The 24623-nt window shown below is 30.0% G+C and overlaps 1 protein-coding gene across 1 annotated transcript in view; it reads left to right on the top strand.

Moving 5' to 3' along the window:
* The first annotated feature begins 1926 nt into the window (after positions 1–1926).
* The window catches only part of LOC107441061 (INO80 complex subunit B), a 66264-nt gene continuing 43567 nt past the window's right edge, over positions 1927–24623 (top strand). The window contains exons 1-4 of the mRNA XM_087161884.1: positions 1927–2174; positions 8232–8418; positions 13000–13052; positions 17498–17676. Coding sequence (XP_087018010.1) covers positions 2129–2174; positions 8232–8418; positions 13000–13052; positions 17498–17676 — 465 coding nt within the window. The 5' untranslated portion in view covers positions 1927–2128. The remainder of the gene's footprint in view (positions 2175–8231; positions 8419–12999; positions 13053–17497; positions 17677–24623) is intronic.

The following is a 24623-nucleotide window of genomic DNA, read 5'->3' as shown; positions in this document are numbered from 1 at the left end:
AGCTATAAGAAGTAAAATATAAAACAAACAATGAAACGCGCCGTCATGCAATCGTGGGAGAGATGACATCAAAGATGACATCAGAATGACGTTTTAGCCGACGTACACTAGCAATAGCATTAAATTGCATTGTCAATGAAAATCTTATGACAGGGTAGATTTTAGCTGAGCATACGAAAACGCTGCAAACGGAAACCTTATAATTATGTAGATTTAAGATGATTTTCATCTTAGAACTAGCTTTATTCAAGGTTTTTTTTCCCGCTTGAAAACCCTAAGACAACCTCGTTTTAAGGTTGTTTTGTTGAAGGTTGTTTTCCAAGGTTTTGGATTAGGGTAATGTGCGTAGAATAGAGCAGATTGTCGCAGACCTCGTTTTAAGGTTAGAAGGTTTACACGTAAACCGTGTAAAAAACCCTTTTTAGGTTTGCATGAAAAGATTTTTGTTGTGTTGAAAAAACCTTATATTGCTATCTGGGAAGAGATAATCACAATCTTGTCAACTAAGGTGGTCTTTCTACACTTAGGGAGGGTAATTACCTTCCTGAAGTCAGTAAGAGTACAAAAGAAATTGGAATCACAACAGAAGGAAAATGTTATAAATCAAATCTTTGACAGAAAAATTGTTATACATGCTATTGCACTGGGCAATGAAATTTCTACTGCCTTTCTACATATCCAGTTAATTTTTCCTAGGCGGCTTCTTGTGATTTCTTAAATATGGATCAGTTTCTTAGATGAAAGGGCGGGGGGACTAGTAGTTAGTAGGGGCTTGTAACTAATAGTTTGAATGTAGAATATTTGAGTTTTCACTGCAATTACTTCTTACAAAGCAACGGCCAAGGAATTGCGTGTTGGTGAAGGAAAATTGATCGAGTTTTGGAAATCTAAGACCGAACGCTCCAAAATTGACAAAAGTGGCAATTCGAAGTTACCAAAATTCTGTTCATTTAAATAAAAATATTAATTCGCGATCGCAACACTCGAATACGCTAGGCTCTCTAGAATACGCCATCTGGGGAGAGACCGGTTTCATGCCTTTAGCCCTTCTCCCTTCCCTCTCCTCCTCTTTTCAGTTGTATAGGAATGTACTACGATATTTTCCCTTTTCATTTAATAAGAATATTTTTTAAAATTTCCATAATACTTTTCTTTAGAACTATGTTTAATGTAGTTTTCAGTTCCATATAGTTTTTCAAGTTAAAAGATTTCAATCTATATGAAAATCAAGAGAGAAACTAACGTGCTTCCTTCCTCTATGACTTTCCACACGCTAATGGGGAAAGCATGTGAAGTGTTGCCATAGGAAAAGAGTTCTGCTCTACGCCACCTGCAGCCCATTTCGATCGCCAATATTGCTTGAAATTCAAGGAAATACTTTTGTTGTGTATTTTTAAGCTTTTTTTTTATTATTTGCGCAATTTCTGTCTTTTGCTTCATTTATGTAATAAATTTTTTTATGTTTAGAATTTGTGTAATTTTCAAAATTTCCCGCGATTTTTCCCCGAATTTGGGGGTCCCGCAGTGGACTGATCGTTAAGACACGGTTCCCAGCAGATCACCTTAACCAGCAGATCAGTCAAGCATCACTGGCTGCTGTCAGTGTGCGGGTGGGTGACCCACTTGGATCAGTCTGCGCAGGGACCGAGGGTGTGCGGTATGGGTCCTCGTTAAACTGTGCTACCGTAAAGTGCTCGACTTCGCGTGCAGGTCGTTGGGCTACCGAAGCGGGGGTGCCATCCCCTCCGCAGGGGATCAAAATTGTGATGGCATGTCTTCGGATCATCCTCAGGGATGTTTCCCAGACCGTCGCCAATAGCCCATTGTGCAGCTCTAGTGCGACGTAAATGAACTACAACAACAACAACAACCGAATTTGGGGTCTTTTTTCCCGCAACAAACTTGCAGCCCTACCAATAGCCCATTGTGCAGCTCTAGTGCGACGTAAATTAACAACAGCAACAACCGCCACCTTGGACATAAGCGAGCTATAAGCTGGAAATTGCAAAAAGCTCCAAAACAGATCGTCGATAATCATCATCAACAATTTGGTCATTTTTAAACTGTTGAATATGTTCTTTCCTTGTTTAAAAATTAATAATTTTTATTTACTAGCTGTTCTCTTAACATGCCGAAACGAAAAGATCCAGTTACAGAAGATGAGATTTCAACTGGTTTGTTTGGTTTAAATTTTTGTTTTGAATTCAATTTTATTATGCTAGTGTGTTTCTTGGAGATATTTCCGTATCGTGATCTGTCGCGACAGCTACAATCGCCAAGGTGCCTAATAAATTTAAACTTGCGAAATAAAAAACAAACAAAAAAAAAGCGTCGATGTCGGGGTAGCTAGAAGAGTTGGTCCCTTTCTGTGATGTTTTTTTTTTAGTTACTCGCTTGCATCTACCTGGAAGTTACCAAGTCTTGGCCATTATCCTGCGATATGCGATACGGAAATCTCCCCCTTTTTGATTATTAAAAAAAGAGAAATTAAATTATTACAAATTTATTAAGAAAGTAAAAATAAACATAAGCTGTGTTTCAGTTTAAAAAAAAATGATTTCATATTTATTAGTTTAAAAAAATGTTTAAAATTCTATTCAAATATTTAAGGAACAGTATTAAAAGAAAGTTTACAAATTGAAAAAAAAAAGATCCAGTAAAACAAATTAATAAGACAGTTAAAACATAAAATTAATTGCCTGCTTTTTAAAAATCAAAGCACTTCTTAACTTTATTTAAAAATTTAAATCAGAGTTGGATTGACAATTGGCCAAATTCAAAAAAGAAAACAAACATAAGTTTTTTTTAAAACAATTTTTTTGAAAATGCAGATAATTTAAGATTAATAGGTTTAAAAACAAAAAGATTCTTCACGAAAACCTAACTTTATTGCCTTGAAAAAAGTTTTTAAGAACAGAAAAAAAACTAACCAATTGCATACTGAAAAAAGCAGCATGGATTAATGGATAAAACGCTTTTGGAACATCAAATTTTTTATTTTTTTTACTATTATTATTTCACAAAAGTAATAATAATTAAGTTCATTTGAATAGTGCAATGTTCGAATATTAAAGTAAAAAGTAAACATCATCAGCATTGGCACGACAGCCCTTTGTGGGCCTGGGCCTTCCTCAGAAGCTTTTCCCATTCTGCCCTTCTCCCAGCAATTGTTTTCCAGTTCTTTACTTTTAGGATGGCAAAATCTTCATCTACACAGTCCTTCCATCTCTTTTTGGGCCTTTTATTGGAGAGGGTTGCATTAGAGACTTTCAATGCTGTTTGTTCTGGGCTCATTCTCACTACATGCCCGGCCCATCTCATTCTACTTAATTTAATAGATTTAATGATATCATCGCCATCAAAGAGCCTATATATTTCAAAATTATATCTTTTCCTCTAGTTGTCTTTATCGAGTATAGGGCCAAAGATGGTTCGTAGGACCTTCCTTTCGAAGGTTGATAATAACTTTTCTTCCCTTTTTGTTAAAGTCCATGTCTCTGAAGCATAAGTCAAAACTGACTTGATTAATACCTTATAAAGTAAGATCTTAGTCTTTCTTTTTATTAAGTGAGATTTCAATAATGATCTTAAACCATAGAAGCAGGGATTGGCTGCGATTATTCTTTTTCTAATTTCAGGATTGATGTCATTTTGATAGTTTATTTCTGATCCTAGATAAGTAAAATTTTTTACAGATTCAAATTTAAAAGAATCTATTTTAAACAATTTAGGGATGGTTTCCTTTGTACCACAATACATATATTTTGTTTTCTCTACATTCACTCTTAAGTTAATTTTTCTAGCTGATTTTTCCAGTGCCAAAAAATTTTCACTCAGTGCTGTCCTAGATCTTGCGATGATATCTACATCATCGGCATATGCCAAAATCTGCACTGATTTATTAAATTAAATACCTGTAGTATTTATGCCAGCATCTCTAATAACTTTTTCTAAGGCTATGTTGAACAGAAGACATGCTAATGCATCTCCCTGTCTAACTCCATTATGAATTTCAAAAGAAGTGGATAGTTCCCCTTGAATTCGTACTGTTGAAATGGTTTCAGTGAGTGTGAGCATTACAAGTCTGATTAATTTTGATGGAATATTAAAATCATATAGGGTCCTTAATAGCTCAGTCCTATTAATACTATCATATGCCGCCTTAAAATCCACAAATAAATGATGGGTCTCTATTCCAAATTCTCTACATTTCTCCAAAGTTTGTCGTAGGGTGAAGATTTGGTCAACTGTGGACCTTCCTTTGCGGAAGCCACACTGATAGTCACCTATGACGCTGTCTACAATGGGAGACAGACGTTCAAATAGGATATTTGAGAAGACCTTATAGGCAACGCATAACAGACTTATTCCTCTATAGTTGTGACAGTCCAATACATCCCCTTTTTTATGTATTGGACATAAAATACTCAACTTCCATTCAGTAGGTAATATCTCTCTCTCCCAACTAGATAGAATAATTTTCCAGATGTTGTTTACAATTGTTCCACCATATTTTAGAATTTCAGCTGGGATATCATCTGGTCCTGCCGCTTTATTACATTTCAGCTTGTTGATAGCGTGTTGTACCTCTTCCAGGGTCGGAGTGTCAACCAGTGTATTATTGATATTGTTGACCGTAAAATTTAATTCACTTGACTCATTGGAGTTAAGTAAATGGTCAAAGTGTTCAACCCATCTGTCCATAATTTTATTTCTCTTATTAACAATAGTTCCATTTTCATCTTTACAAAGAGAGATCCTAGGTTTAAAGTCTCTTCTTCCCTCATTGATGACCCGATAAAAAGCTCTGCTTTCATGGTTGGTCCTGAGAGATTCGACTTCTTTAAATTGGTTCTCCCTGTAAGCTTTTTTTTCTCCTTTGTGTGCTTTCTTTTCCTCTCTACGTGCACTCCTATATTCATCAATTGATCCTCTGGTGAATTTTCTGTTAAGCATATTTTTATAAGCTTTATTTTTTCTTTCATTGACCATTCTACACTCTTCATCAAACCAGTCAGTTCTTATTGATCTTTTTTTCCTGCCCAGCAGCTCATGTGCTGTTAAGAGTATAGAATCTTTTACTTGTTGCCATTCCCTATTTAATTCATCGCAATCCTCTTTCGCATTAAGCTCAGTTGAGAGTTGAGTTTGAAATTCACTGCGAACCTCAGGATTGCTCAACTTATCACAATTAAATCTTACAGAATTGACCCTTCTTGCTTTTCTCACCATTGAGATTCTTTCCCTTAGCTTACAGATCACTAAATAGTGATCAGAGTCTAAGTTAGCTCCTCTGTGAGTTTTTACATCTAAAAGATTTGTACGATATCTAGAGCTAATTAGTATATGGTCAATCTGATTTCTGTATGATCCATCAGGGGATCTCCACGTTACCTTATGAATGTTCTTATGTTGAAAGAAAGTACTTCCAATTATCATATCATGAGATGCAGCGAAACTAATAAGCCTGACTCCATTATCATTTGAGACATCGTGTAAACTATAGTTTCCCAAAACTGGTCTAAATTCTTCCTCATGACCAACTTTAGAGTTGAAATCACCCATGATGATCTTCACGTCATGTCTTGGGCATAAGCCCCAGAGGCGATCTAACTCGTCATAAAAATTATCTTTTTCCTCATCATCTCCTTCTTCAGTTGGTGCATATACATTAATGATGGAATAGTTGGCAAAACTTCCTTTTAAGCGTAATAGACATAGTCTAGGGGAGATAGCTTGAAAATCAATAACCAGATGGCTGAGTCTTTTATTTAAGATGAAGCCAGTTCCATATAAATGTTTTGTTTTATGACAACTGTAAAAAAGCGTGTGTTTTCTCTTTTCCAAGACTCCACTACCAGTCCAGCGCATTTCTTGTATAGCCAACAAGTCCAATCTATATGAGTCCATTTGCTCGATCAGTAGTTGCAGATTTTTACTCTGATAGAGAGTGTGTATATTCCAGTACCCAAATCTCATTTCCATTGAACGTTTCCTGGTCAAATTACATGAAGGCAGTCCGGCATTTACTTCTTTGGATTTCGAAACATGTTGGTTTTTACGAGGTGGAGTTGTTAGTCCCACGCCCAACCCCCAACCTGGAGGACCAGGGGGTTCCTCTTTGTCTGGTGTCTCCCCTCCGACCTGTCCGGCTTGGGTGACCCTACCAGGAGCCGAAACTCCCGCTGGCATAGCTATCGGGATCGACAACACACACAAACCACAACACCACGTTAAGGTGGGAACACCATCGCTGTGGGAAAAAAAAACAACATAAGTTTTGTTATAATTTCTTAAAATTTTCACTCCTTGAAAGATTTCTCAGTTTAAAAATAAAAAGGGAATTTTATAAATATATCTATCTAAAATTATTGAAAGAAAATAAAAAAAAAGGTTTGTTAAGAAATTCATCATACGCTTAAAATTAAGTGTTAAAAACTTTGTTTTTATTTTTAAAGAAGCGTTTTTTACAAATCAATATTTTCTTGTACTGTGATGCATAAATAATTATATAAATATTAAGTTCAATAGTAATGTTCAAATTCTAAATGAAAAAGTAAACGCAAGTTTTTTTATGTTTTCTAAAAATGATCACGCAAATAACGAAAGATTTCTTAATTTAAAAGTAAATCATAAAAAAATAAATAAAATTGAAATTCATCAATATATTTACCTAACAGTATAGGAAGAAAATTTAAAAAATAAGTTTGTTAAAAATTATTTGTATGTTTAAAACTATGCTAAATAAATTTTAGAAAAAGAAACGCTATTTTTTATTAGCTATTATTATTTCACATAAATAATTAAATTAAATTGAATTCTGAACGAAAAACAAAGTAACGTTTAATTTAAAAAAATAAAAACAAAAGAATTGTGATATTCGATAATATATTTAGCTAATTAACTAATAATATTAAAAGAAAATTAAAAAGAATGATTATACTTTCTTATAAAACGAAGTGCTAAATGATTAAAGGACCAAAAAATTAATAACATTCGCAAACCTTTCAATTTTATTTGAATGAACAAAGTTGATTGACTTATGTCCAAATCCAAATGTCAAAAAATAAGTTTTGTTTTAACTTTAGTCTAAAAATAAAAACAACTTAAGATTTACAAATTTAAGTAATAAAAACCCATTAAATTATTCGAAGTTTTATCCAAAAAGTTTTTAATAAAATAGAAGAAAGTAAAAAAATATCCTAACATATTTAATTACTTTGTAATTAATTTTTTTAGAGGCTCCTTAAATTAGATTTTCGATAATTTTCACATTTGAAAATAAAAAAAAGTTTTATTAAAAAAAAAAATTACCTAATTAATGAAGAAACTCTTCTTTATATATTCTGTTCAATAATACATTGCGTTCAGAACATGGTAACGACGGCGATCACGAAGTTAGTCCCACTGAAAATAATCTACAAGAAACGATATCAAGTCGCGACAAAGAAAAAAAACTAAGAGGTGCGATATAAATAACAATCACTTGTCCATTCGTTTGCCATTTTCAACCAGTATGGCACACAAAAAAAATGAAATAATGATGGTAATAAATTAAATAACAGTTGAAAAATGAAATAATCTAAGCCTAATGAAATAAACTACATCAAGAAAAATGTAAGTATGAATGCTGTCTTAAAAATATACCAGGAAACTATTCAAATCTTTCCCAAAAGGGAAGAAAGTTTTTGAACATAAAAGTATGATTTATAAATTATATATTTTTTTGAATTGTCTGATGTTATTACATGATTCTGTAAGTCTTTCTTGAGAAATATTAAAAAAGAAAATGTGTTAATATATAAGTTTCCATTTTTTCCACCCCCTGTATGTATATATATATAGGGATTTTAAAGACTATGTAGAATCCATGACAGTCACAGTATAAAAAAGAAGAAAAATTGATCAGAGCTTTTGAATTTACAATGAATGCATTAAAACAGAGCGAAATAAGGTGGTACTCAAATGTGCATTTTGAAATCACAACATCCTGTTGGAAAACCTTGTGGGGAAAGTAGTTATAGACAATGTCAACCTTCATCTATAATTAGGTACCCCAACATAGAATCGAGTTGACATGTCTTATTAGTGAATTGGAATTGTATTTTTAGATACACTACAACCTCTATGAAAAATTTATATTTTTTAAGCTTTGCATACTTCCTTATCCTACTTACTTTTGAATATGTTGTGTTTTTCTTCATGCAGAATGAAACTTTTTTCTTTATCAGATTTGTTAGGATTGACTCACAAAAAACATAAGAAACATAAGCATAAGAAGCACAAAAAGAAGAAAGGAGGACTTGAAGAAGGAGATGAAGGATCGGGTCAAGGAAGTCCAGAAACAACAAATGAAAACCTCAAACATGGGTTGAAGCTCAAAATTAAGATTGGCGGACAAACATTTGGAGAAACAAGGTAAAATATTTTAGTTTCATATGGAGATTAGACTCAAATATTACAATGATAATTAATTGTTTTAATGTTTTGTGATTTTTAAGATGTGAATAAAAAAAAAAGCTAAGAAAAGAATTATTTTTGAACTTAATGTGTAATTTATTAAATTTTCATAAAAAAAATAAATTTGATTGTTTTCTAGTACAATTTTAAAATGAAATTCTGAATCTGATTTCTAAAATTTTATATCTCATCATCATTATCATAGTTAGACAGACAGCCCAATGTGAGCCAATGCCTTTCTCTGAAAATTTCTCCATGACGACTCCTGATTCACCTTTCATCTCCAATTCTTATCATTAATTGCAAGAAAATCAGACTCCACTGAGTCAGCCCATCTATTTTTATTTAAATTTTTTTTTTATATATGTTATTTTGAAATTTTTTTTCTCCTTCTCTTTTCATTAATCATTTTTCTTCTTCATTTTCCCCCTCATTTCTTCATTTTATTTTTCTCCTTTTATATGTGTATATATATATATATATATATATATGGTTGTATAAATTAAGGAAAGAAAAATAAAGAAAAGAAACTGTAGAGCTTATAAAATGAAAGTGCACAGTAAGTATATGCATTTTATAGGGTAATATAAATTTGAATTAAGTATTTTTATTAAAGAATATTTATTATGTTTAAGCAAAAAAGTTTAAACAAATCCAACAAATAGTACAAAATAAAATTCAATATTTATTTAGTATTATTTTTCAGATATTATTTCTATATTTCTTGAATTATAACAGGTTTTCAGAATTTTAAAAATAAAACGTTTTCTTTTAATTTTTTTTCTAACTAAATTACCTAAGCTAAAAAAAAATTTAAAACAAAATAAATAGCAAACAATAAGCAGTTTAAAAACTCACATTTTCCTTGAGTTTTCCAATTTTCATGGTGCAATAACATTGCATTCAAATATCGGGATTTTAAATAGCATGTACAAATGTATGATGCCAACTATCAAAATGACGAAAAAAGAAGTTATATTTATGGTGAAATATGCACAAATAAATTGTATCAAATAGTGATTATTTAAATTGGCGATTTGTCTTAACACAGCAGTTAAATTAACAGGGATGTAAAAATTACGAAGAAAAACATCGCAACAATTGCAAAAAACAAATGAATAAATTTACATTAAAATTAGCACAAGTAAAGTGGGCCAATAAGTGTTCATTGAAATACGTGATTTGAAATTCGCATGTCGTAATAAAATCAGAATTTTTAAAGTTACCTGAGAATGTATTGCAGGAACTGCCAAAAAAAAAAGATTGAAAAACAACTTGGATTTATAATGAAATCAGCAAAAATTAAGTACAATAAGACCACGCTTAATGCGTAGGATACATTCCATCAAAGTAGAGCGCAATGCGAAACGCGCTAAACGAGACTATCTTAACATGGAAATAATGGGGTTAGGGGAAAATGGATAGAAAATTGGTTAGGTATTAAATTTAATAATTGTTTTTTTTTAATTAAAATAAAACCAAAAATTTATTTTTTACAAAAATAAAAACAATATAAACAAATATGTACTTACAGTAATGTGAACAAATGTTTCAAATGAAAAAATGCCTTCGTACAGCAACACACCAAACAAAAAACAGAATTACACTGTCTCGGATATGTTATGTACATATGTGGGCGAGTCCCTGCTCACAATTTCAGGGAATCCCCGGGTTGAAATAAAAGAGCGCTAAACCGAAACAGCATTAAGCGGGATCTTAAAATTGATTAGTTAAATGCTCGATTTATAACTCACTCGTCCTAATATTGTAACAAATGTATAGGGAATTTATTAACCAGATTGAAATTAGTAGTTATAAATGTCAAAAACGATCTAAATGTCACTTGGATTTATGATGAAATTAGAAAAACAGAGCATGTAGAAAAGTAATCATTTAAATGAGCTATTTGAAATTTGTATGGCATAATAACATCATAATAAAAATCTATCATTTTCAAAATCACGTGGAAAAATGTACTAATAACTTCCTTTGAAAAAAGATGAAATTGGCACAAATAATATGTCAATAAGTGATGAGTTAGATACGTGATTTATAACTCTTAACTCGTAGTATTGTATTAAATGTATCAAGAATTTATAAACCACATGGAAATTAGTGGTTATAAATGCTACTAAATGATCTAAATGTCACTTGAATTTATGATGAAATGGGTAAAAACTAAGCGTGTCAAAAGGTGATTATTTAAATGCGCGATTTGGAACTTGCACGTCATAATAATAAATATAATAAAAATTCTGAATTTCTGAAATCGTTACAAATGAAGAACGTAAAAAAAGTGATAAATAAGATGTGCAATTTAAAACTCACAAATTGTATTATCATAAAATATGTATCAGACTCTTTAAAAACACATGGAATTTGGTAATTATACATGACAAAAAACGATCGAAAAGACTCTTAGATTTATGATGAAATCGGCAAAAATTACTCAAATTGACATTATTTTTATATGGTATTAAAAATAGTTGAAATGTGAAATTTCATAGCAATAAGCAATGAAAAGGAGATCGAGAAGCAACATAGATTTAGAATAGAATAAATTGAGTGCATTTATGACTCAAATGTTTGATTCAAAATTTTTTTATATCTCATTTATATGAATTTTTTTATACACAAGAAGCTCTGACAACACTCGGTTGGCCGCTGGCTGTGCACCCTTATACTAGGCATACGAATTGCTGAATGCCTACCACCATCTCAAACCATGGTGCATAGCATTTTTGCAAAGTGCTTGAAGGAATTTATGTTCAATTTTTGTTTTTTAAAAGCCTTTAAAGGTGCTTTTTTCATTGGGTGTTTTTAAAAAGTGCTTATTTTCCCTTTTCGAAAATGAGATTTTTTCCTTTACTGTCTCGATTTTCGCCAGGTATTGTGCAAAAGCATGCTTTTTATATTGTTCTGTCTAGTACTGGGCTATAAATCGATGCATTGAGACATATCGATTTAACGCATATATCTGCAAGACGATACAGCGACTTTCATTCAAGGCGATGCATCAGAAATCTGATTTAAGCCGTCGAGTAAAGTCAATGAGCGCAAAACGGTATAGCGATATAAGACACGCAAGGATATAAGATAGCGATATAAGACTCTTCTCTTATGTTCTGATGTCGACTCGCGCTGTGGAAGACAATGTTCGTTTCCTTATGTTGAAATGGCCTTGATCGGTGAGCTGTAGAATCTGAATCAGTTTGAGAACACATAACGTTATATCGCATGTTCCTTTTCGTACCTCTTAGCTTTTATTTTCTTTGGCGCGACTTTTCTTGTAGATTATTATTATAGTAAAAAACGCTTGAATTTTTTTTTTTAACACTTTGTTTTACGCGTATTATGAATTTCTAAACAAACATTTCAATAAATATTTTAAGTAAGATCTGTACATTGTAGTCAATTTATTTAATATCTTTCTTAAGCAAACCATATATATTTTCAAATTTGTAAATTGATTTAAATCAATCTGAGTATGAAGTTTTGATAGAAATCTGACTTTCTGTGCTTTACAAGTAAATGAAATTAAAAAATACTATATCGTGATACATCGCTATATCTCGATGCAAAACTGACGATGCATTACAATCTATAATTTCTAATATCGCCCAGTCCTAGTTCTGTCCAACATTTTCCCATATCATTCAACAATAATCCAGTTCGGCGTTCCGTTGGTCCGTAACGCATGAAAGCTTCAATCATTATGCATGTTTAATTACTTGCGAGTCTGCATGTGTGTCTACTGAGCTGGGTTCAGTGAGATTCTTGCACTCTCATGTGCAACTCTGCTGCATTTTGCAAGATACTCTCCATTTCAGGCTTCATTTTCCACCCTCTGATCTCGAACTGAAAAATCTCGTGATCATTTTATAATGGCTAGTATAATCAAGAAAACAGCTCTTTGTCAGAAACTAGTTATTTTATCATGATCATGTAAAGTCTTTGAAAATTATTTTGCATTCAGTTAACATACACAGTCTTTAAAAATATTTTTTGAGTGCTTAAAAGGTGCTTATTTTTTGTTGTGATAGTTGGCTACGCACGCTGTCAATGAAATGCATTTTTTTTTTACCAAACAAGTGTCATTTTTATCTTATAGTCTACTACGTCTGTCGATAATGTATCAATCATTCAAACAATTCTCCAGGTACAACCTTAATACCCTTTCATTGTTTTGAGCAGTGATTCTTTTTATGCTTTATTTTTCAGTTCATTCTATGTAAATTAAATGTTTAATAATGATTTACATTCTCGAGGATTTGTTTCACTTGGGAGGAAATTCTTAATTTTTGTTCACTTTCAATTTTATTACCTGTTTTTATTTTGGTGTAAATCATTTTATAAAGCTTTTTATTAATTCAAACTGAGAGTACAAAAATTATTTTGGAGGTTGCAGAGGAGGCATTGGAACGAGAATAGCCACCTAGTGTGATTATATTTAAAGTTATTCCGTAGTGGTCAAAAGCAACTGAACCAAATATATTATAAATGAAAATAACTTATTGCATTCAATTTTTACTTTTTTAGAGTCCCTAAACCAGAATTAAATGAAGCATCTAGTGATGAATCAGAAAATATTGGTAAGATGTTCTTTTTTTTTAGTTTGCCTTAGTATTTAATTTTTATTTAAATTTCTTAAATTTGATTAAACATTTATTTTACTTTCTTTGAAGTAAAATACCATTTTTATTGCAGGATATTTTCATAAAATGAACACATTTTTATATTGATTTTTTTAAAATTAAATTATTTTATTTATTGCTTTGCTCTCAGTTATTTTTGAATTTTTTTTTAAATTCTTACTTTTTTTCCTCATGGCATGTAGAAAGATTTTGTGAATTTACACAGCATAGTGGGAGAAAGTACATTAATTTTTATATAAACATTATTGAGTGCTTATAAGATAGTATATAATTTTTATATATTATAAATACTCAATTTTTTTAAAATCAGAAATACCCTAGCAACAATTTTACATTTGCGTCAGTTTGACTCAAAATTGGCTAATATGGGTTCAATAAGAACATGCACTGAGGAATCTATATTGGGATGTCCAGATTTCCTAGAATGACTTTCAATGTTTGAACAAGATTAATCTCTGCCTCTAGAACCTGTATTTAAAATCTAGACACTCCAATGTTTACCCAACATTATAAGTCTATAAGGGTCCTACTTAGAAAATGATATTGGTTCATTATTGAAAGTCATTCTAGGACCAATATTGAAAAATCTGGACATCCCAATGTTTACCCAAGATTATAACGGTTCCTACATAGAAAATAATATTGGTCCATTATTGAAAGCCATTCTAGAACTAATATCACAAAATGTAGGGACTCTTAATATTGGCTTGTAGATTGTTGATTGAGGCAAGCGTGTTCACGCCCGCGAGTCACCTATGTGGGGCTAAGCTAAAGGACTCCAATGTGTCTAATCTAGACTGAGTAGAAACAGCACAAGATCAGAGTTGTAAGTCATTGTTCATTGTATTCATATTGTTTTGATCGGTGTATTCAGATCAAGTACGAAAGTCACCTATTTGGAGTGTATGGTGGGGCCTGCCTTGTGCGACTAAACTACCGACAGTGGCATCCTGCATGTACCCCAACGTAATAAACAAGTTAACTTGTCTTATACAGTAGTGAACTAGAATTTAATAGTTGTAGTGCTAGCTGCGCTACAGGTTCGGTATCGTAAGCCTACAAGGGTCCTATGTAGAAATTAATATTGATCCTATATTTAAAACCATTCAAGGACCAATATTAAGAAATCTAGTAACCTCAATAGTGCCCCTATGTTGTAAACCTATAAAGGCCCTACTTCGAACAGACACAGGCTGAATAATGGCTATAAAATATTGGGTCAACTTAACAAATCTGTGTAGGTAGGTTCAATGTTGGGAAATAAGAGGAATAAATTATTGGGTGAATTTGAAAGTTCTTTATAGGGTAAACATTGGCTGAATAGTGGCTATAAAATATCAGGTTAATTGGACATTTCTATATCGGTTCAATATTGGCAAAATAATAGCCCTTTGAAACCTTATTGAGCCAATATTGGTGAATATTGGACCAATGAGTTCCGAAGTTGTTTTGTAATTAGGGTATGATTAATATTATGGAAAATTAAATTCTTTTAATTATTTGACTTCATTCAAAAAGTGAAGAAACTGATACTTTTTTTTAAAAAAAAATGTTTATTTTTTTATCAATAATTTATATATAAATATTGGGAAAAAATATTATTCTACTGGAAAAAAAACTATAATGCTCTCAGATTGAAACTGTTAAAAAAATACATATTTTAAATAGAAAAAACCTATCGAGGTTAAACAAAAACATTATAGTGCAAAATTAGATTCTATATTTATTTTGTATTATATTTCAGATATTTTTTTTCTCTTTCTTGAGTTAGTAGAAGTTTTATGAATTTTAAATAGGAAAATTTTTTTTTCTTCATTATTTCCTAAAAAAATCATCTGAGCTACAAAAAGTTTAAAATAAAATCAATTACAAGCAGTTTAAAAATTAGTGCTTTTTTAAATTTTTAAGGTTGCAGTAGCATTGCATTGAAATATCAAGATTCTAAATATAAAGTACAAATGTCTGGCGCTAACTACCGAAAAAAAAAAAAAACTGAAAATGACTTATTTGCAATGAAATCTGCCTATATATGTATGTAAAAAAATTATTATTTAATTGAACAATTAAAAATTTGTCTGTTGTTATAATGACATAGTAACATCAAAATTGTTGGAAATAGTTTGACTAATTATCTTCCCTTGTTTTACGCTTTTTCCTAACTCATCATCAGGTCTGTAACTATGTCGGGGCCCTAGCGGTTATGGAGACCCCATATGAAGGGGTGACATCACATTTTTTCAAAATTAAGTTTCTCTTTTTTTGTAGGAAAGAAATTGTGTTTGTGTCTTTTTTGTAATTGCAAATCTACTTTAAGATAAAGGATGGAGTAAAAAAATGGTAAAAGGACTTTTTTCGAAAATTATTTCCCTCCCTCAAAAGAACAAAAATGCTTCTCAGAAGGGAAGCTACAACTGCATGTAGTTAATTGTCAGGGTTGTCACTCCACAGGGTGAACAGGGAAAGCCTGGAAAATACAGGGAATTTAAAAATCACCTAAGTAACAGGGAATTTTAAGTTTTTCTATAAAAACTGGGAAATTGTTTTTTGTTTCCTCTTAATATATTGTGTTTCCTCTTAATATACTGTGTATAATATGTACAGTGAAAACACAGGGAATTTTTTTCACATTTGAGTGGCAACCCTAATTGTTAGCGCATTCTGTATATTGTACTTCTGTCTAATGTAGTGGTTTCATCTACTATCTTGTCATTCTGTGGCGTGCTAACCTAGAGGGGGGGGGCAACCGCCCCTCTTGAAGTTTATACTCTCGCAGAAATAAAGTCAAATGAAATTAATAATTAAAAAAAAATTCTTTTCAAGTTTGAATCTACATGCATTTTTCAAATAGAAAACTTTATATTCCTCTAAAATTCAAGTGTGGTGGTGAATTATGTGCTTCACCCCTTCTGTTATTTCGACATTTGCCAAGGCAAAGTCAAGTACAATTGGTAATTTTAGAGAGAAAAAAGTTATTATTTCTCAACTATGAAGCTTTACACCAAATAGAAAATTTTATTTTGTTTTGCAATTAAATTGAAAAATCGAATAATGTGCCTTGACATTTGGGAAAGTAAAGTGAAACTAGGAAGAAGTTCAAATTTTCACTCTATTTTCTAGGTAGGAAACTTTATTTTATTCCGAAATTGTAATGAGGGGGCAAACAAAGTGACTTCATCCCTTTCTGAAATATCAGCGTGTGGGAAAATAAAATCAAGAAAAATTGTTAATTAAAAAACAAATATTTTAACTGGGAAAATGAGCCATGGTGACTGAGTGAATAGAATGCTATGTGAATTCTATCTTCTATAACAATATTTTATTTTCAATAACTTTTTATGTAGTTGATCAAAATAAGATGATGTGACTCAGAATTAATAATGATTTTCAAATGTGATTGTTTTTGCCAATAACTTTTTGCCCTGTGTTTGAGTTGGCTACTTGTTTTCAGAGAAAGCCTAGGTTTAAATAACTGAGTTTATATGTCCTAAATTTACTTATTTTGATTAAACCAATTTTCAATTTCTATATTTAGTTGATGAAAAAATATTCAAAATAAAATCTAAATAAAACACATGCAATTCAAAATAAATTATTTATTTTCTTTTTGTACCCATAGCATGTCTTGTTAGTGTTTCAATTTTAAGATATTGATTTGACTTCTTTTCAGTAAAAGCAATACTTTTTTTAAGTAATATAAATGCAGAATTTATTTTTTCAGCTTGGGCATTACTCAAAATATTACAAAAAAAGTTTTTTTTTCAGTGTTAAATAGAGCTGATTAACATAATTACATAAAATTGTATATGATTATTTGTATCTGGTAACTTCATTTGCTATCAGTCTCTTAAAAGGTTTTTATTTTTTCTTATACAAAATCTAAGAATTTTTTTTATTGCTGCTAGGACTGTTAATGGTTTGAGGTATTCAATTTTAAAAAGGTTTTTATTTTATTTTACCAATTTAATTCATATTTAGTATTTTAGCATTTACAATACTGCAAAGATTTATGCTAAAACTTTAGGGACTTGAGTTAACTCTTTTCCAGATTATAGCTATCCTCATATTTTGAATATCAAGATTTTAAGTACATTAAGAAAAAAATTGGGTTTGCTTTCCTACCTGTTTTAAAATATTGGCTGTACTTATTAATCAGCATATTTAAGCATATTATGCCATTGAACCATTGAAGTTGAGTTCTGGTACGTGTGAATCCAATCATTAGATTAAAAGCTATTCAGGGTTCTGTTTTCTTCAAACTGTGCATTTTTCAATTGTCTAGTTAAGCCTGCCTCACTATTAACATGGCATATAATTAATACCAAGCTATTTTTAAATTTATTTTGACTGTTTCTAAGCTAACTGATAATTTTTGTTGGTGCCAGATGTTTTAAGTGCTTCACCATCAATTGCTTCAGACTCTTTCATAATCAACTCATCCAAGAAGTCCAAAAAGGTAGATGATGAAGATGCTTGGTTGGAGGCTCTTGAAGAGGGACGACTTGAAGAAGTGGACGAAGAGTTAAGGCGAATGAAAGATCCAAACTTAATGACTGCTCGGCAGGTAGAATTTGTTTTCATTTCAAACTGCATGCAGTGCAACTGCTGCATATTGAGCCATATTAGTTTGATTTGTGATATCAGTAATTTGTAACTTTCGCAAAGCTAATTGCTGATATTTAGGGCTAGCGTAAAGCCTTTGCTACCTCGCCAAGTATGCCAAAAATTTATTTTTGTTAACGATTTCATAGTGTTAACCAACACCAAAATTTCATCACCAAAATTTCCAAAGAATTTTCCAAAATTGTACAATCTCTGTGGCAGAAATTTTTGGGCTTTCTGCGTGAAACCTCTTTAGTTCTAATATATGTTTGAAAGATATTTTGAATAATAGCAAATATGCATGTTACTTATTTTAAGTAATAGAAGCGTTGTATTTACAAAGCAAAAAGAAATATTCTGATAAAATAAAATTGTATATAATTTTTTTTAATTGAATATGTAATATTTTTTTTAAAAATTTTATTATCATGGAAGACATTCACACATTTTGTAGGGGGAATATTCATATTTTGTAAATCATTATGACATTGAAGAAAATAGTTAAAATTCGTAATAGTAAGTACCAGAAAAAAGATAGGCGGCGAAATCACATGAATCCGACTTCTCATAAAGAACTTATTAAATGCTTGTTTTGTTTTGAAATTCTGTTGTTATATATTTTAAATTTATTTTGTTGTAGTGTATTGCATATTTTTAATCTAGGATTAAAATAATCGGATTTTAAAAACAGTGGAAATCAATTGCAATGAATGCCAAAAAAAAAAATCGATTGTGTTAAAAATTAAATATGCCTACTGACAGTCAAATTTTATTGAAAAGTAAAATATAGTAATTTTTGATTTTTCTAAAAACAGAAGGGAAAAGTCATGAGCATTTCTTTCCCCTTCAAACGCTAAAAGGGTATCTCCTGTATCTCCCTTACGCTAAAAATCCCCTTACTCATAAAGGTATCTCCCTTAGGTTAAAAAGGTATCTTTTAATAATGACTCTGGAGAGAAAAAAAATCACATTTCTGCAGAAAAGAAAGTAAAAATTTTTTACTTCTCTAAGGAAAAGTCTTTTTGTAAGAACTCTGTAACGTTATGTGAGTATGAGAGTGTTGCAGCAATTCTGCCATTGAACTCCACAAAAACATTAGTTTCCAGAAAATAAACCCGAAGACAATGCCACATAGTGATATTTCTACATTTAAAAATCTTTTGTAAGTGCTCGATTTTGTGCCCAGTTTTTTCGGCCGTGCACTTTGTTGTTACATACCGTAATTTCGAGGAGAAACGCCGTCCTGGTATATACGCCACGTCCTACCTCAAAAATCGGCTGAAAAGAAAAAGTTTTTCACCGGATATGCCGCGCCATCTTACACGCCGCGTCAAATTTTATTATACTGACTTTGGTATTGATTAAAGACTTAACACATACTCTAAATATGCATATGTGTATAATTTAAATAGTTAAATAAAAACCAATAAAAGGATATTGAATTTACAAAAAAATAGTAACAATCCTAGTACTATATAAAATAGATTTCAATAACTTTCTAAGTAAAATTAAGCATTTTCTAATTTTAATTTGAAGTAACCATTAAAATATGAATAAAATGATTAATACATCAAAAACTATTACAATAAGTATTAAAATTGTTAAAAATAAAATGATCTTACATTTAAATCAGCATTCCAAAATCCTGTTTTAGAAATAAACGATAAATCCAAAAAAATTTTGTTCAAAGAAAAAAGAATCATTTATTTAGATATCACCTATCACTATATTTTCATATCACTGCACTTAAAAATCCCTCAAAATCAGAACTCTCTGCATCAGAGCAAATTAGGTTTGCTAGTTCATTGTTTATTTCGGGTTCATCTCCGTCACTCACACTTTCAGCCTTACTTTCGGTTTCGTTTTGTCACGGGATAGTTTCCACTTTTTTGAGGCCATTTATCACAGTTTCTTTAATTGCTGACAGCTTAAACACAGCGGTATTATTTTTCCTCTTAATGGGAGGCATTTAAAACGGATAACTTAAATTCAAGTTGTGTTAAAACAAAACGAAAATAGTAAAAACGAAACAAAAATATTAATGAAAGAAAAATATTAACAGAACAAAAAAGCATCAGAATTGAAGATTAAATGATAAAAAAATAAATAAATAATAAGCTGAGGAAGATAATCGAAATATGAGCAATGAAGAAAAAAACAGTAAAAAGCGCTCTCCCGAGCAATTAAAAAAAAGGTTCTATATTTAGCATTTCATCTCCCTATTTTCTTTTATCAAATCAGGTTTCTTTTTTAACTGACTTCCCCTAGGATGGTCTTTCTTTTATCCCTGTCTAAAATTCTCACACATTGCTTTTCCCCTCTTCACTGATCCTCAGTTGGAAGTTTGAAATTCTTCTTGAGCAATTTTAATTGTAAGATTATTCAAGGTTAACTCAAGCTCATCAGCACTCTTTATTCATCAAGCATTCACATGTTTTTAACAACCAGCTGAAGAAAAAGGAGGACTGGAGCAAGGCATTCATGACAAGTGAAAGAGTCACATTTCCTGGAAAAAAGGGCTGGAGGGGGATCATTTGTTTTACAGCTGAGGTCATCACTGGCCCCCCTCTGATTTCCTTCATTCATTCCTTTTTGATTTATGCTTCTCCACTCCACGCCCATTTCCTACATTCAACAGCTGCTCTTATGGCAGAAAGGAAAGAGAGACCTAGTACTATTGTTGATAGTGGTGTCCAGAAAGTGATTCCAAGAAAGGATTGAGGAGTGTGGGAGAGAGGAAATTTCCAGGTGTGCTGACCATTCTTTGGAGTAACATTAAACATGAAGAAATAAATAAAAAGCACTAGTAACAGGTGGAAAAAATGATGATGAAATTTCCAATGGGATTTTTAAAAAGCAAAATTTTATAAGGGAGGAAAAAATAAGCTATATTAGCCGCCTCATTGGATACAACTTCTTACTAAATTTTCAAGTTTTTAATCAATAATGCGGTTTAATTACGGTATATTATGTTGAAATAGGCTACAGGTGGTACATAGCAAAACTTTTTACCAATAGCAACCAGGGGAGTATAAGCAGACCATACCTCGGATTGGAAACTCGGCCATTGCAGTTGGAATTGGCGATGATAGCGCGTAAATGTGGTGGGAGAACGAATTTACATTAACCTAAACCACAATTAAATATTCTCTTTCTCCTCGTCGACTAGCCATGATGAATTAAATAATGTAAATGAATTGATGAACGCTTCTGAAGGTGTTTTTTGTTAAAATTTCATTTTTTCAAAATAAGTTATTTGTCCTATCTCTTTTAGAAATTAATTTGAATTATAGTTTTTTGAAGAATATATATATATATATATATATATATATATATATATATATATATATATATATATATATATATATATGTAATATTTTTACCTGAATGAAAGAAAACTATTTTCATGCAACTTGCATTATTCTGTTAGCTCATGTTGTTCATCTGGAAATTAATTTGTAAGTGTGTGAGGAATAAATTGTTGTAAAAATAACTCATTAATTCCTTTTTGTAGAGAATTAAAAAAGAAAAAAACCTTTTATTGTTAGGATCACTTTACAAATACACTGTATTTACATTTAATTAAACACAATAATTTATATTTTATAAAACAGTCTTGTTTTTAGATATAACAGATTTAATTTTTCAAAGTTTTCTTTACTGAAATTGTATTTGCAAAGAAATAAAAATATTTTATTGCTAAACCAATCACAAAAAATAATGTAACATTTTATTACCATGTTTTATTGGAATGCTATTTTAAAGAATTAATTCTATTTAACTTTTATCATAAGAAAACATAAGCTGTTTTATATTAGTGATATTATTAAATCAATTAATTATTATTACTATTAAATCAATCTTGATAAAAGAATCATGTAAACTTTTCTATGAAGATTTTTTTTAGAAATTAACAAAGACATATTATTTACTAGAAAACAAATTAGTGTATTCAAAAATCTTATCACGCTTTAAAGTAGGTAGAAATATATGTGTGTATATACGCTCAAAAGAAATATATGTGCAATTGATTCTTGCAAATGAAATAATCAATATTTTTAAAATTTTAAAGTAATCGGAAATTTGCTGGTGCCAAAAGAAATATATGTGCAATTGATTTCAATAGGGGAAAAATGTACAGATGAAGGGATTTTTCTTTAATGACCTATGTCACTAGTTTTAAACTCTAAATGATATATATTCATCTTAAACTTAATCTGAATCTATCAAAATATCTGATTTCATATAAATGATATCTAGTTTTATATGATTTAATGATAATTGATTAAAAGTAAATTAAGAAAGAAATTGTAAGTTATTATGTGAGTTTTGACTGTGTTTTTTATTTTACCAGTTCAGACTGAAAACCTGGAGTTAACCTGAGTCTTAAAACAAGTTTGAGTTAAATTATATAAAAAATTATGCTTGAAAGCGTTTGTTTCATTACTAGAAGCATTTATTATAAAAAAAAAATTATTAAATTACTTTTTTTGCAATGAGATTAGATCTTAAACTTTGCGAAAACTGGATTCAATTCCTTAATGTATATAAAAGCCCTTAAATACTTAATTTATTACTATGGTCATAGATACCTTGATGCTGTCTCAATATTAGAATAATAAATGCAATTAATAGATATTTTAAAAATTTTAAAAACAATTTTAAAAATATTTTTTATTTACATATATTGCATACAGGTTATTCTGCAACGATCACGCGTAACATATATTTATAGATTCCTAAATTCTGTTAAATGTCTTAAGTAATTAAAAGCATAAGTAATTAAAAGCATAAGTAAAAAAATAACATAAGTAAAAAAATAACATAAGTAAAAAAATAACATAATTAAAAAAATAAAATATAGTGAAAGATAATGAAAATTTACTAATGCGATGCTGATTTTTTCCTTGTTTCACTACCTTGATTTTTTCTCACATTTTCAGCTTTTTCTTTTTTTCCTTGAGTGTTTCTCATGATGCCCAGAGGGTATTCCCTTGCTGCCCCTGGTAACTCCAACTCTTCTTCGGCTTATTGAAGAAGGTTTAATTTTGCCTCTGGAGGTTATATAAATGTGGGCACCAGCTGTGCTTTGAAAGAAGTCCCATGCGCTCAGAACTCCATCAATCCTTTTTTTTTTTATCCTGCTTAAAATTGTTCTTGATGTGCCAAATTTCTGATGGCATCTTTGTAGAGCCTAAAATATTAAAAAAATTCTCTAAGAATTTCCAATGTTAAATACCTTTAGAATTTGCAGTAAATTATTAAAATCAGACAAACGAGTAAATAATCTTTATGTTTTTTGTTTCAAGTTTCTCATTACCTGTAAATTAGAAAAATAGTCAAAGATATGAAGAACAAAAAAGAGATGATTTTCGTCTTGAAATATTTATAACAGAAATTCGAAATATTTTAAATTTGCTATCATAGAATTTTGCTCTCATAGAAACAGTATTGTTACAAAATTTCTTATTAAAAATAAGTTGAAAATATGAATATCTTATTAAAACTCACTATACTTATAGTTTAAATGATTTGATAAAAACGCAGGCTAGAAACAAATACGCAGGCTCTTATAGGTTATAAGAAAATGAAAAACTACTGTATTTAACTGTTATATCCATTTTTAATTCTAAATATTCTTATTTTTATTTGTCCAAGCAACATTTCAATCTTAAAACTTTTTCATTTAACAGTAATAGCAAACCTTCCTGTTGTCAAATATTAATAATAATTATAATTTTTAACAACTTTTTTAAACACAAATTTTTAGTTCTAGAACTTTATACTATTCTTCATATGAAAATGTCAGACAATTTATTTTAAAAAAAACTATATTTTAAATTTGAGCTATTGGCGACAACAGAGGCTAGATTAGTACAATTAGTACAATAGTTATTTAATTATTGATATTATTCAATAATTATTTCTAAAAGCATTTTCTAATTGAAATAAAAACTGTTAAGACACTTCTGCCTTTGAAAACAAAAAAGTCGGTCTGCACGTTTTGCAATTTTTTATACATTATCAATAGGAAATAAAATCCTTAAAAGCTGTTTACTAAAAAATCAATCTTGGGCAGGGTTTGAAAAAAGCCCGGGTATTTTAGAAAAAAATCCAACCAGCCTGGGTTTTATTTGAAAAAACCCGGGGAAAATTGTTTTTTTTTTTCATTTGCTGCTCATGAACTTTAAGTTTTATTGTGTAAATATCTTTATTTATTAAAAAGTGTTGTATAAGCTTAAAAATAGAAATAAATCCAAAAAGTTATTTTAATTTTGTTACATATACTTTATATTAAGTTTAAATAACTCATTATCACTAATACATATTTGAATCTTCCTTATTATTAAGTACATAACGTTTCACAATTTTTAACTCCAGCATTATAAATATTACCTATCATAAAATAATAATCAGTAAATATTTATAATCAGTAAAAACTAAAATTTCATCTGACTTTTTACTTTAATAAAAATGTGAAATAAATATTTAATGTTTTCCATGTTTCCAAACTTCCATGTTTTTATAATAAGATTAAAAGAAATTGAAATTATGTATAATTATAAAGAGTATCAGTTACTTGTCCCATTTTTTTCAACTAATTAACCCTAGGAAAATGTTTTCATTTTTAGATGAATAATTTTAAAAAGTTCTCTTATAAAAAGTTTTAGGTTATTTTTTTAAAGCCAGAAAATGAAACTGTTTAAATGCATTAATGTATCACTTAGTAAAAAAAAAAAAAAAAAAATTGTTTCTTTTCAATTTGTTTAAACATATGAATTAATAATAATATTAATATATAAAGCATGCAACTATATTTGAAAAATTGATCTTTTCAGACTATATTATTTAAATTTCTATTTGATTTAATTTCATTAAAATATATCTTTTTGAAAAAACCCACTTAAA

This window comes from Parasteatoda tepidariorum, chromosome 4 (assembly GCF_982258835.1).
Source record: "Parasteatoda tepidariorum strain Cologne lab strain chromosome 4, Ptep-v5.0, whole genome shotgun sequence".
Lineage (NCBI taxonomy): Eukaryota > Metazoa > Arthropoda > Arachnida > Araneae > Theridiidae > Parasteatoda > Parasteatoda tepidariorum.
The sequence above is the reverse complement of the archived record's forward strand: the minus strand, read 5'-3'. Positions and strand labels throughout refer to the sequence as shown.